Here is a 14936-nt window from a genome sequence, read left to right on the forward strand (position 1 = left end):
TGTCAGTGAGTGCTTGGCTAACAGTCATACATCAATACATGTCAATTTGTTTTCACACAATGGTAACCTAAGTTTTGCTCTATGTAATGTACAGTATAGGAACTCTACATGCAATCTTGGTTAGGTTTCCCAGTCACGGAGTTACAATGTCTGATTGAACAGGGCCTTAAGTACATTTGGGATATTGTATTAAATTACAATTCATTAAATACTGTCCAGCCCTTTGGGTGATATGAAAATGAAATAACACAGAAGCAATGAGTTTAAGTTGGAGATGTGCATTAACATAGATATATTTGTACATATCTGGAGGCCAGGTGGACTGAAATAGGGAGTATTGGCAACCCTTTTTGACAAGTATGAATAAGCCCATCTGGGAAGAATTATCCTCAATATAACAGAAAACATATCACAGTGATTTATGCAAGGTCTTAGTCGGTGTTCCACTATCTGATAACGATAAGCATTTTCTCATAAAACTGGAACAGGAATGACTAATTAAGAGCATCACTCTCCATAGGTCAGTGGAAGACTCTGGCATGCTGGGAATCGCAGACCAAAGACAGAAACAACTGATAGCGCAATCAAACTCGCATGTGAAGTAGGTGCATCACACGCTTCCCCGTAAAGAATGCAAAGCACCTTGTTTTAATAAGATGACACGTTGACGTCAAAGACCGACCGCCGCATGTTGTCGACACTCCAAAAAAAATGGAAATCCATCTTCACTCCATTACTCAGGTTGAATCCCTCCTAGCTAATGCTGACACGGCTAAAATCAAAAGAGATGGCTGAAACCTCTCTCGATCTGCCCTGAACAGTGAGGTACTGCCATTGGTTTGCGATGTGTTATTGCTGCCAGGAAATTGAAGCTGTCATTTGTCCAAATAGCTCAATCTATAACAAACACGAAGCTCACTGGCATGTATATAAATTGTTGCACAAACAAGATTGCAACTATTATATAATTATTTGTATTGTTGTTGGTTTTTTTGGAGGGGGGGGGGGCTTTTCTATTGTGAGAACATCTGGCTTTTCTGTATCCTTTCCAGCTGTTGCGACGTACTGTTGTGGGTGAGCGCAACGTAGCCACAAGCCAGCAGTAATCCAATCGCTTCAGTAACACATATCCCGCCATCTCTAATCCCATGTTAGGAGTGTTTCACGTTCATATAATCATGTAAATTCCGACAGAAACACATTTCAGGTCAACCACATCAACCCTGACAACTCCAGTGAACTTTTGACAGGCCAATGGGGAACCTCAAACACCATCCAGAGCAGAGCCTTCCCATGAGACACAGCTGAGGTATGTATGCAGTAGGGAAAACACTTGAACCAATGTGTGTGTAAGTGTAGCATGGCTTTTTCACACTTGGAGGACATCTTTATCCCTTGCATGTTTCTTTTATTAAAAACAAAACAGAATATCTGTCTGGATGGAAAGGTTAAAAGGTTATATTCCACACAAGTAAGCACAAGAACAAACACACACATCCAACATCTAACACAGACAGAATAATTAGCCTCAAGTCCAAATGCACGAGGAGGCAAGACTCTGGAACAAGGACCTACACAGTTCTCATTGTGTTATGTTAGGCTTTTTTGAAACAAGCATTCCAGGGGGGGCTCTAAATCCATTTGAGCAGGATGTAAGACCAGGAAAATTGAAAAACAATAACAAAACAAGGGGGCATACCTTTGAGTGATGAAGCTGGATGCCATAGACTAAAATATTTCCGAGCTTGGCTCCTGTGGCGAGCTCCATCATGGCCGCCGGCTCTCCTCCCATCGGCTCGCTGGCGGACAAACCGTCCTCCGACACGTTCAAATAAACCTATCAAAAGAAGCCACGCCACACCCAGTCAGACATGCATCTCCTGCCAATAACGACACTCTCTTACAGAGACTTAGAGAATGATTAAACCTTTGGATCAATTAAAGCACATTGTTCAAAACACTCCTAAGAAAGACGTGCTGCGAATGAACAAGCATGTTTATTTAAGGTCCTAGTTTGGGAGGGATGTTGGAGGAGTGTGTTGTGGTATTCGGGGTAAACGCACGTCGGATAGGGCTCTGGGAGGTAGTAATGCCTCTGGTTCAGGTGGAAAGGCCTCACGGTGTTAATGTAGATAGATGGGCCCATCTTAAGACAGCATTAACCAGCACAGATGAGTCACTTAGTGTGTCATGCATGGGATGTGAAAGCATCTACACTGCTGCTTCAAAACTTAAGATTTCTAATTGGGCTGTTGACTGACGGCTCGACAGGGTGAATTCACTCCATTTATGTCTTCATATACAGGATGTGTGTTGAAAGCTCAATGTCAAATGTGTTAATGCATCTGTTATAAACCTTCTATTATACATCATCATATGACTAAGTCAAGTATTTCTTGAATAAGTAAAGTAAGTCACTTGTCATCTATCAACATCTGTTCCAATTCAAATAAGTGATATTATTGATTTGTTTTGCTGCAGAAGGTGCCAGTTTGGCTTAAGTCTAGACGAGATCATTACCAGGCACATACTAAATCAATTGCCGTGCACTCTGTGAAACTCGATTATCTCGCACTCTGATTGCCAGGTCATTGTTTAATGCTACAGACTAAGCCAAGGTTCCCTAAACCTCGGTCCTCAGGGCCCCAAGAGGTGCACGTTTTGTTTTTTTGCCCTAGCACTACACAGCTATTTCAAATAATTAACTAATCATCAACTTTTGATCATTTGAAATCAGATTTTTATTGTTAGGGTATAAACAAAATATGCACCCCTTGGGATCTCGAGAACCGAGTTTGGGAAACGCTGGACTAAGCCCTCAAGAAAGAACAACATGTGCCATCGAACGCCACTCAGATATCCCTCACTGTTGATTTTGCGTCCTCGCTTAAGACGGGGAAATTCTGAGATTGCTCGGTGAGCCAACTCTTGTTTTGAATTCAGCCTCCCACCTCACTAACTCTGTTTGGAATTAAGCCTTCCCATGATGCTGATGTTTAATGTAGGACATCCTTAAACTGCCATGAAATCAACTTAGGCCGGGAGTAAATGTATTTTTAATAAAGTGCTGGATGTGGGGGGGTCCTAGGGTTCTCTACCTGTGAAAAGGGCATCTGGTCCACAGTAAGAGCTGTGGGGAAAGCTCAGACACAGATGCATTTACTCTGGTGTGGTGGAGAGTGTTGCTCCCACCCTAATGCAGCCTGGAACCTAGCTCCACACCACTGTATTGGAGCTGTGTGTGTGTGTGTGTGTGTGTACACTTGCGTGCACAGAGTTTCACTGAAGACCTAACAAGGCCTTGCAACACAAATCAAGGCAGGCGGTTTAATCAAGTTATCCTGTATGACATTTGCAATGATTAAAACCGAGTTGTTTTGAAGACGTAAAAACTTGCTTAGAGAAAATTCCATAATGCAACTTCCCCAAGCCCAGTGCACCTTTTTCTCCTCACTTTGTTTTGGCAGTTGTGCTGTTGCCGGGGTGAAAAGGTAAAAATCACAAAAAGTAAACAGGACCTTCATAACGTAAATGTTTATTTTGGGTTCCAATTAGATCAATTTGCAGGGGGAGGGGGGGGGGGTTCTACTTGGGCTGTCAAGAGTTAATGTTGCTCTGTGGTTGATATTGACATCTGAAACGAGCCAAACGGTAAGTGAAAGGAGTGAAGTGCTCTCAGGGGGGGAGGGGGGGGGGGGTATAGGGTTTCTAAACAGCAACATAGTTTTGTCAGAGGGACCAGAGGTAGACTGCAAAGTGAACCTTTTTACAAGCGGAAAAGGGTTGCCTGGCCATGTAGTACATGTACCTTGAGGAAACTAGAGCCTGCCTGGACCAGACGTGTGCTTTAGAAAACACCCAGCGAAAGTTCATTCACAGTGTGGGAAACCTGAATGAGACATGATAAACGTCCACTAAGTCCACTAAGCACAGACAACACCCATATACACAATGTTCTCTGTTAACACTGCTAACTCACCTTGTTCTGAATGTGTGCGATTGCTACTGGGATATTCAAACATCAGAGCGTTTCTTGGCCTTCGCAAGCGTACAGTCCATCCTTAAAGCAACATGGCCAACTCACCATAAAGCAAAGTGATCAGTAAGGGGTAAAGAGCCCCAAGCATAGAGGACTGAAGACAGTCTAATTTCCAGTACCAGAACGAGTGTTGGTAAGGCAACTCAATTCATATGAGGCTCTATTTACACATACATCCCCATGTGAACTCACCCAAATAATGACCACTGGATGCAGGAGTGCTCGGTCTGCCTCCTCCAATGCACTCAGCATTTTTCCAACTTCAGAAAAGCAAGAACTGTTGACCTATGGATAAAAAATGAAAAGCAAGTGTCAGAAAAGAGCGGAAAATTGTTGAGTTGGCTATCTGAACAGAAATTGTTTTTACGTGCATAACCTTCCATTTCCAACGTGGTAATAACAAACATAACAGGAATAACAAACGATATCCATCATTTTGAAACAGGCTTAGTTATATTATGTTTTCGTAAACTCCTGAAGTGTGAACTTACAGAAACTCGAATAAAGTTCCACTCTTTTGACAGAGATTTGGCATCGTCTCCCATCAAGTCTGAGATCACATCCACCTCCTTGAAGAAAGACACAAAGAAACATTTTACAGAAATACTACATTAAAAAGTGAAATAAACCCAAATAATGATGTTAGTTAATGCTGTTAAATTCCATTGGAATGTAGGGGAGCTCAACTACAGTCCCGGAGGGATTTCCATGCTGGTATTAATTTCTCCCTGGCACTTAATCAATTAATTTCAGCCAGAAAGTCTCAGTCCACACACCTGGTTACCCAATAATACATGAGTCCCTGATTAGAAAGCAAGGACAAAACCAGCATGCATTACGTAGCTCCAGGACTAGAGTTGAACACCATTGATCTTAAGCTAAATTCTCTCCAAGGCTGGATGGCTCATTAGAACAAATGAAAGAGACAGGGAACCACTGCTGGGATCTCGTTGTCTCTCTGAGCTGGCAGAATGATAAAGGGTACAAAGAAGCCTGGAGAGAGAATTGTGGACGAGCCAAGTTCAATTTCATTACACTGTAAATCAAATCAAAATTCAGTGCAGTACAAAATAATAAAAGCATTTTTTGTTCACTGCAATTGTAACCACATTTTAGCTGAGTATATTTCAATAAATTTAGCCCTTGAATACAAATAGAATGAAGCTGTGTGTCCATTTCATGTCTATCTCTTCTGTCTTCCCAGTAATTCTTCCCTGGTCCTGTCTAACATTTCATACACAAGTGGAAATAAACACAGAAACAAACATCCACGCTCTGTGTTTGTCACTGACTGGGACTTGTACAATTTGAACCGTTTAGAATAACAATGACAGTTGGAAATCTAAATGGTTACGGGAAACATGTGGAGGGTTATTTGGTCCAGAAAGATAAGTCGCCTGTGGGTTCGGAGGGAAAACCATCAGTCAGAAATGTAGATTTGCAAGATTACATTTTCTGACATGATTTAAACAAGGTTAGTTGGGCATGAAATTCTGGAATGGGATGTTTGTTCAAGAGACAGGAGGTCAAGGACCAACTACAGGACACACCAGAGAGTCCGTGACCGAGGCAGAAATCAAGTTCCAGGCTGCCAGTTTCAATTCAGAAAGTGGTAAGATGTTACCACATTGTTTCCTAGTAAAACCATATAAATAGCAAGTCCTATAAGGCTATAAAATAAAGTGTTACCTATTACTTTTTCAAACTATGAGCTGCTTGTTTGAAATGCTGAGAAACTCAGACAAAGAGAAAGGATAGACAAGATTTGAATATAGTGCTGAAAGTGTAGTTCAGTGAGCTTTGTCCCGGTCCAGCCCAAGCTGTTCCTCTATCTGGCTGTGTCCATGACTAAATATCTACTAGGTCAAGGTTCATATTTTGGAAAAAGGAGTGATATAATTCATGTTCTCCAAGATTGTATTTAATCTTGAGTGAATATGAAATACTATCATATACTAAGCTCAAAATGTTAGAGATAAGGAGGTGATGGAGGTGTTCTCCCTTCATCAGATCCTCCCTTCCTATCATGACATTAATGTCTATTAGATTGGGCTCCGACACAAATTGACTCCGAGCCTAAATTTAAAAAAAAAAAAATTAAAAAAAAAGAGGCAGATGTTTCAGTTGCAGCTCTAATGCATTGTCAGAATTATGTTTTAGTGGTTAAATTCCAATTCCTTAGTCTCAGGAGACTGAAATAAATGTGACACTAATAGGTTTACTTATTAATCAAAAGAATAATGAACTTAATAAAAGCTTTTTGCTTGAATAACGTCTGGGAATGTCTTTTAAAGGACAAGTGATCTGGGGTTATTGAGGAAAATACTTTTATAAACCTAAAAAAAAAAACATTTTATTTGACCAACATGTACAGAACAAGAATTAAAAGTGCTAACGAGAACATTGTTTATAATATATTACATATTAAAACAATTTAATGTATATTTTGTATCTTCCACTACGATTATGGGATCACATCCATATTCATCATGCTAGGAGAATCCCCTAATCATATTCTACCCACAATAACACACACGCTGCAAAATCCTCCACCTGCACACACACACTGTCTGCTCGCCTCCAAGCTCCAGGACAGTTCAGGCTCTACCTCCCTTATCCCCTGTATTAGATTCATTAACGGCATTGATCACAAAGCTAATTCTGCCTCCTCCATTTTCTCTCCTTTCATCTCCCTCGAACCCCTGGGAAGGATGTATCTGGTCCCAGACACGCGTGCACCACAACACAACCCTACCGGCCACCCGAGTGCAGGGAACGATGGTTCCAATCAAAGCCAAAGTCTTCGGTTCCTAGGATCCCATACAGTACATCTCAGGGGTCTGCCATGCACCACGACAGCTAGATCCGCTGCCTGTTTGACACGTACTGCCTGATGAAGAGCTTGGCACTGCTTCACAGGAGGATGAGCTGTCTGTGCTTTCCCTGTATCACCAAAACATTTCACCTGCCATGCATTTCCCCCCTCTGTTATCAACTACTGAGGGAGGATGTATACACACTTTCCGATATACGTAGGAAGGAAGAGACTCTCGGTGGCAATGTGAGGACGGTACGGTGGGAGGCCGGGGGTGTCTGTTTTAAAACGTATGAGAATGGAGAAGTGCAATGTGATTTGTGGGGACGATATGGCAACCTGTGACCCCTTCACCATGACTGAGAATGAATGGGAGACATGTCTTACAGGGACAGTATGGGGAAATAGGGAGCCAGTCAACATGACGGGCGAAGGGCAGTAGTGAAGAGTCATCGCTGAGCACTCAATTAATCTGATAATTCTCATGGCATGAACTACATGACTACCATCTGCTTTCCGTTGCGCCGGGAGGTGGAGAGGCAGAGGGGGGATGGAGGGAGGAGGGTGTGGAAGCCTTCAGACAAGCTCCAATATACGTCTAACAGCAGATGGCAAGTCTAACCAGGGCCCACCCAAGCGGAGCTCACATGGTCTGGGAGAGGGGGGTTGTCGGAAGGGTGGAAGAAACATCAATGTGATGATCGAATGTAAAAATCTCACAAACATTGTAATTGTAATCATAATCATCATCATCATCATCATAATCATCACCATACCATGTCCAAAGCGCTCATGCTCCTCTGCAGAGCGTTGGCCAGCTCTGTAGCCTGTGCAGAGCCACCTGTGACAACACAGGCCGACTGGGAGAGAGTCTCTGAAAAAGAAAGTGTACTTTGACCACTTTTGCTCCAAATCTACGTTACTTAGCAATGATAATAATCTTTAAACATTGTGATAATTCATTTAAATCGTCACCACTCGGGATCCAACTTGATTTACGTGGGGAAGTGATGTGCCAAAGACATACACACACGAAGATGTATTCTTGCATACGCTCCCAACACACACTAACAATGAATTCATTCACACACAAAGCTCTCTTGGTATAATTACTATGCTCAATATGTCATAATCCAGTTGGTCGTCCCAGGTGCATACAGAGGTAAAGAGTAGGACTGATGACTTTATGAATGTTTCCCTGACTGTGTAGAGACCACGATGGCTCTACCGTGCCCTGACTTGTATGGATGCCGTTCACATCACAGGCTGCAAACACCCTCCCTTACTTTCTGACAAACCTAAACAAGACTTCATAGAATATCTTCCTGGGAGAACAATAAAAGACTATTCTATTTCTCGTCGACATCACTCAATTCCATTCTAAACTGGCATTGTCTAACACAGGACAAAAAAAAACTGTTGTACAGAAAATAGTGCTAACGTACATTAGGTCTATAAAGTATGTGGTTTTTCTGTCGGAAGTAAACGACGATCATGTAAATATTGCACTTAACAGTAGAAGTTGTGTATGAAAATATATACAGATACAGTCACATACCTTTGACAACGGACTCTGCTGCAGCCAGATCTCGTTTGTAGGTCACCTACAGGACAAATACAACTTAGTTTAACAACATTTTAGCATCACACCTGCTCTAAAAAGCTATGTTCATTTTTGTGAAAATATATTTAGGTTCATAGGCCTTACCCCATTACTGGCTTAGTTAAATGCTATCAAAACCATAAAAACCCTTTACTTTCAGTCATCATATCAAATAATATTACATACAATACACAATGTATGAATTCAAATCTGTACTTGTCCCTGTATAACAAACTAGTAATAAGAATACAAGCAGAGCTAAGACAACGGCCTAATTTAGACTTAAAGGCATTGTCCCAAACTGAGTTAGTGTCCCAGGCTGGCTCACCTTCCACAGGGTTGGCGGGCCCTCGATGAGCTTGGCATTGGTGCCACAGTACTGCAGAGCCAGATGAAGGCACTCGGTGCCAAACTCAAAGTCCGACTCACTGCACTATGAGGACAGGACACAAGAAACGTGGGATTGTTGACGATGCATAACAAACTGAGTTAGTTCCCCATTTCATAAACAGAGTTGAGCAAGTCTTCTGGGGACAAACAAGGGATAGGTCACAAACTCACATCGACCATAGTTACATCTAAACAGATATTTCACCTAGTTGGCTCGGGAATTCTAACTAGTGACGTTTTGGTTATTGGCCCAACGCTCTTAACCACTAGGCTACCTGCCACCCCAAATCAGAGGAGAGTTGAGTTCCTAACACTTTGGCCGAGTGCAGTGAGAACACATTGGAATCAGATTGCCGTTGCTGTAGATCGCATTGCATTGAACATTTGATATAAGCAATGAGCTCATGCCTTTTAAGATATTGTGGTGGACTACAAAGTCTAAATCAAAGTAACTCATGCTACCTGAGATAATATGCGGGCAATATTTTATCAGGATTATTTTTCTCAGGACCCTGGAACTGAAGGAGAAATTACAGGAGAAATATGACTGCGTCCTGTGGTAATTGAACCTGTAGCATTTTCTCCCGGTACAAAGGCGTGCACTGGGGACAGGATAGAGTGTCTCCCCTTTGTCTTTTCAGCCCAGAGTTCTGCCAGGCTCAATGCATGTCAAACTACAAATGTGAGGCTCACGCAGGTTTTGGGGAAAATATGTCCTACAGTGCTAATTTGACAGACACCTTACACTTTCCCAACTTTGATGGACACAAGTGGAGAGGGGGTGGGGCACTCCCCATCGTGCCAGAGCCTCTCATTTTCACAAATACACTTACATCACTACAAATTTGCCTTCATTTTCGGTGAAATGCTACTTGACTGGCCTTGACACTCTGCTTCTCTTGCATCCTGCTCTCATTTTCAGAGAGAGTTAAAGCCAAAACCAACAGGGCTCCCTGGAAATCTAAAATGTGTATGTGCCAGGAACCAAAATAACTGCAGACAAATGGGGCTCCAATTAGACCCATACTTCGGCTCTTAGTCAAGTCTTCCTACGTCCTTCAAAATACTGGTATCTGCATCACCATCTAAATCGAGCCAAGGTTGAAATAGCAGAGCTCTGAAGTATCTGGGCTGTTTGAAAAATAAATATGGTGAATTTTTGCAGTGACGGATTTGTGATGGACAGAAATTATTACAACATAAACGTTCTAAGCCTGTGTTTTAAGATAAGAATCCACACGTTTATGGTTTTGGTCAAAGGGCTGATTCCTCACAAATCTAGAAGAAGAAAAGAATATTGGAAGGATTTTCACAACATTTAATCCATAGAAGGGTTCTTTGGAGGAAGGGTTGTTGATCTTTGTATCTTCAAGCACAATTGAGAAATAATTAATTGAAGTTGGAACATGTGACATTTTGGCCTTACCCAAGCATAATGTTTCATCTGTAGGTGCTACAAAGAAAAATGTGTTTCATTTGAAGCTTTGCCGCTGGTTCTGTAATATGACTAATAATTTGATTTGAATAATGATTTTCTTACATTAATGAATATTTAAAAATGGAAACATGAATATAGAGAATCTATCATTTTTGATTTGACAAATGTTTCAATATATTGTTGAACATAATATACTCTACAGGCATATCAAAGTTCCAAAGTGGGATCTCTGCTAGTTTTGATGTTATGGACAATTGTATACAGAGAAATTGTCATAGTAGGCAATGTAACCAATCACAACCATCCTTTTACTTGTATCATTGCACATCCTGCAAATCACCAGCAGAGGGCAACTGTTTTGAATCGATTTTCACATTCACTGTTTGTAATGCTTACAAATTGGATCATAACGCAAACAGTAGAAGAGATCCCACTCTGGAACTTTGAAATGCCTGTGGAGTATATTATGTTCAGAAATAGGAAAAATGTAGCAAATCAAAAAAAAATGATGTGTTGGGGTAATGCGTTACAAAAGTATCGCATTACACTAACGCATTACTTGTATCAGTAATATAACAAGTTACTGTGTTAAAATATTGTAATACTATAAGTTACTTTTTCAAGTAACGCATCCAATACTGGCAAATTGGGCCACCTTGATTGGCAAAGTGGGACAGTTAATTATTTATTGTAAAGGAGGATAATTGAGAGAGTAAATAATATATACATGAGTAAAAAAATATATATTTGTGATAAACATAAATTATTCATACAAATTAAATGTATTAAAACACTCTTTAGGTATTTTTGTGGAACATTAATAATCCACACAAAATACTCTGCAATGTCAAAGTGGAAGAAATATTCTACCATTTGTAAAAGAAAAAAAGAAAAACACTAATATATCTTGATTAGATAAGTATTCTACACCCTGAGTCAACACATTAGAATCCCATTTGGCATTGATTACAGCTGTGAGTCTTTCTGCCTAAGTCTCTAAGAGCTTTCAACACCTGGGTTGTTCAACATTTGCCCATTATTCTTATCAAAATTCTTCAAGCTCTGTCAAATTGGTTGATGATCATTGCTAGACAACCATTTAAGTCTTGCCATATATTTTCAAGCAGATTTAAATCAAAACTGTAACTCGGCCACTCAAGACCATTTACTGTCTTCTTGGTAAGCAACTCCAGCGTAGCTTTTGGCCTTGTGTTTTAGGTTATTATCCTGCTGAAAGGTGAATTTATCTCCCAGTGTCTGGTGGAAAGCATACTGAACCAGGTTTTTGCCTGTGCTGAGCTCCATTCCGTTTCTCTTTTTTTACCTGAAAACTCCTCAGTCTTTACAGATTACAAGCATACCCATAACATGATGCAGCCACCACTACGCTAAAAAATATGGAAAAGAGGTACTCGGTAATGTGTTGTATTGGATTTGCCCCAAACATAACATGTTGTATTTCAGGATAAAAAGTGATTTTCTTTGGCACATTTTTGCAGTATTACTTTAGTGCCTAGTTGTAAATAGGATGCATGTTTTGTATTTGGTAGAGGCTTCCTCGTTTTCACTCTGTCAATAAGGTTAGTATTGTGGATTAACTACAATTATTATTATTAAATGCTTTATGTATTTAACTAGGCAAGTCAGTTAAGAACAAATTCTTATTTACGATGACGGCCTACCAAAAAGCAAAAGTCCTCCCGTGGGGACAGTGGCTGGGATAAAACAAAAATATATACATAGGACAAAACACACATCATGACAAGAGAGACACCACAACACTACATAAAGAGAGAGACCTAAGACAACATAGCATGGCAACAACACATGACAACACAGCATGGTAGCAACACCACATGACAACATGGTAGCAACACAACATGGCAGCAGCACAACATGGTAGCAGCACAAAACAGGGTACAAACATTATTGGGTACAGACAACAGCACAAAGGCAAGAGGGTAGAGACAACAATACATCACGCAAAGCAGCCACAACTGTCAGTAAGAGTGTCCATGATCGAGTCTTTGAATGAAGAATGTTGTTGATCCATCCTCAGTTTTCTCCTATCACAGCCATTAAACTCTAACTGTTTTAAAGTCATTATTGGCCTCATGTTGAAATCCCAGAGTGGTTTCCTTCCTCTCCGGCAACTGAGCTAAAAGGATGCCTGTATCTGTGTAGTGACTGGGTGAATTGATACACCATCCAAGGTGTAATTAATAACTTCACCATGCTCAAAGAGATATTCAATGTCTGCTTTTTGTCTTTTAATAGGTGCCCTTCTTTGCAAGGCATTGATGAACGTACTTTGGTGTGAAAAGTGCAAATCAATCCCAGAACATCAGCAAATGACCTTGTGAAGATGCTGGAGGAAACAGGTACAAAAGTATCTATATCCACAGTAAAACGAGTCCTATATCGACAGCCAGGAGGAAGCCACTGCTCCAAAACCACCATAAAAAAAACAGACTACGGTCTGCAACTGCACATGGGGACAAAGACTGTACTTTTTAGAGAAATGTCCTCTGGTCTGATGAAACAAAAATAGAACTGTTTGGCCATAATGTCCATCCTTATGTTTGGAGGAAAAAGGGGGAGGCTTGCAAGCCGAAGAACACCATCACAACCGTGAAACTTGGGGGTGGCAGCATCATGTTGTGGGGGTGCTTTGCTGCAGGAGGGACTGGTACACTTCACAAAATAGATGGCATCATGAGGGAGGAAAATGATGTGGATATATTGAAGCAACATCTCAAGACATCAGTCAGGAAGTTAAAGCTTGGTCGCAAATGGGTCTTCCAAATGAACAATGACCCCAAGCACACTTCCAAAGTTGTGGCAAAATGGCTTAAGGACAACAAAGTCAAGGTATTGGAGTGGCCATCACAAAGCCCTGACCTCAATCCTATAGACAAATTGGGGGCAGAACTGAAGGCCTCTTTTGTAGGCAAGGAGGCCTACAAACCTGACTCAGTTACACCAGCTCTGTCAGGGGAATGGGCCAAAATTCACCCAACTTATTGTGGGAAGCTTGTGGAAGGCTACCCGAAATGTTTGACACAAGTTAAACAATTTAAAAGGCAATGGTACCAAATACTAATTGAGTATATGTAAACTTCTGACCCACTGGGAATGTGATGAAGGAAATAAAAGCTGAAATAAATAATTCTCTCTACTATTATTCTGACATTTCCCATTCATAAAATAAAGTGGTGATCCTAACTGACCAAAGACAGGGATTTTTTTACTAGGAATAAATGTCAGGAATTGTTGAAAAACTGTGTTTAAATGTATTTGGCTAAAGTGTATGTAAACTTCCGACTTCAACTGTACTTCCTCACCACTAACACACAGGTATTGATTGTTGATTAGGATATCTATTAGAAAGCTTAAGTCACTTTTCTCTGTGTTCCATTTAACCATTACTCACCTTATATCGTATGGTTCCACTAAAAATGTGTGAAATAGACATTTTGACTCATTATGATAAAACAAATATAAAACATAAATATTTAATATGTTCCAACATAATTTCCATATAAACAATCGACATCTGACAAATGCAATTCAAAATGGAAAAAAGTGTATTTTATCACAACGAAATGATGTCTTGATAAATGTAACAGTACATAGCCTTTTTTAAATGTCTTTAATATGTAGGCTATCAAGTCACAATGAGGCCGACCTCAAATGCCGACCTCAAAGTTCCAATAACCCCGCATTAACTGACCGCAGCGCGAATGCAAACTATGTCAGGTCAATCCTGCACATAATAATACATTGAAATAAAAGGCATATAATCAAAGGGATTACTTATCATCAAGGACCTACAGTATTTAAGTCTAATGAAATCGACCAAACAACGGCAAAAAGGAAAATCTACACCTTCGCTCATCTGATTGGCCTACAGTGTAGCTTCGTGCTGAATGGACAGCAGTTAAAAAAAGCTGAGTAATAGGTAATTGATTGCTTTTCCAAGTAACGAATCCAAACACTGTTCATGTTTATATTTTTACATATTCATTAATCATTGTAAGAAAATTGTTATTGAAATCAAAATACTACTCATAGTGCAGAGCAAAGCTGTAAAGTTTCATATAACACCAATGTTTTGTAGCACTTTCAGGTGAATCACTATGGAATCTTAAAGGAGGCCTGGGTAAGGCCAAAATTCCAAATATTCCAACTTCAATTAATTATTTTTGAAATATGCTTGAAAATAAAAAAGTTTAATATATGTCAACAAACCTTCCTCCAAAGGAACCTATGATTCAATGTTGTGAAAAAAATATTGTTCTAGTTTTCATGAGATATCACCCAAAGGTGAAAATTTCCCTTATTATTTTGCAAGTATTCTGGGACGTTAAAATCATCTCACATGTTAATTAAAAAATAAATGAATCACAGACTGTTAGACCTGTAGTAACCACGTTACTTCAATGTTATTTTTACGTTACCTTTACCAAAGCCAAGAAGTATTTTTATTTTGTTCGACAGAGTGATATGCTGCACAGTGCCAGAGTAGATTAATGTGTCATTTCTTTCCCAGACATATTCACGCCACAGTGAAAATGATGGCACCCACACCACAAACTCTTCAGCTTGAAACCCTGCAGCTTCCAGCACATCTGGTGAACAATGGACGACT

The 14936-nt window shown here is 40.2% G+C and overlaps 1 protein-coding gene across 4 annotated transcripts in view; it reads right to left on the bottom strand.

Annotated features, from left to right (window-relative positions):
• crppa (CDP-L-ribitol pyrophosphorylase A) overlaps positions 1-14936 on the bottom strand; it is a 32546-nt gene that overhangs the window by 14871 nt on the left and 2739 nt on the right. For 2 of the 4 annotated variants that reach the window (XR_016486162.1, XR_016486163.1), the window contains exons 4-10: positions 8786-8890; positions 8413-8458; positions 7631-7728; positions 4531-4608; positions 3980-4324; positions 3809-3889; positions 1700-1837 (exon numbers count right to left, since the gene is read on the bottom strand). Coding sequence is in view for 2 of the 4 variants with exons in the window: in XM_021560368.3 (XP_021416043.2) it covers positions 1700-1837; positions 4232-4324; positions 4531-4608; positions 7631-7728; positions 8413-8458; positions 8786-8890 (558 nt within the window). In the remaining 2 variants the exon portion in view is untranslated. The remainder of the gene's footprint in view (positions 1-1699; positions 1838-3808; positions 3890-3979; positions 4325-4530; positions 4609-7630; positions 7729-8412; positions 8459-8785; positions 8891-14936) is intronic. The other 2 variants (XM_021560368.3, XM_021560376.3) reach the window with 1 other exon arrangement.

The sequence above is a fragment of the Oncorhynchus mykiss genome, chromosome 2, assembly GCF_057628025.1.
Source record: "Oncorhynchus mykiss isolate SJ-2025 chromosome 2, ASM5762802v1, whole genome shotgun sequence".
In the NCBI taxonomy this organism is placed as follows: Eukaryota; Metazoa; Chordata; class Actinopteri; order Salmoniformes; family Salmonidae; genus Oncorhynchus; species Oncorhynchus mykiss.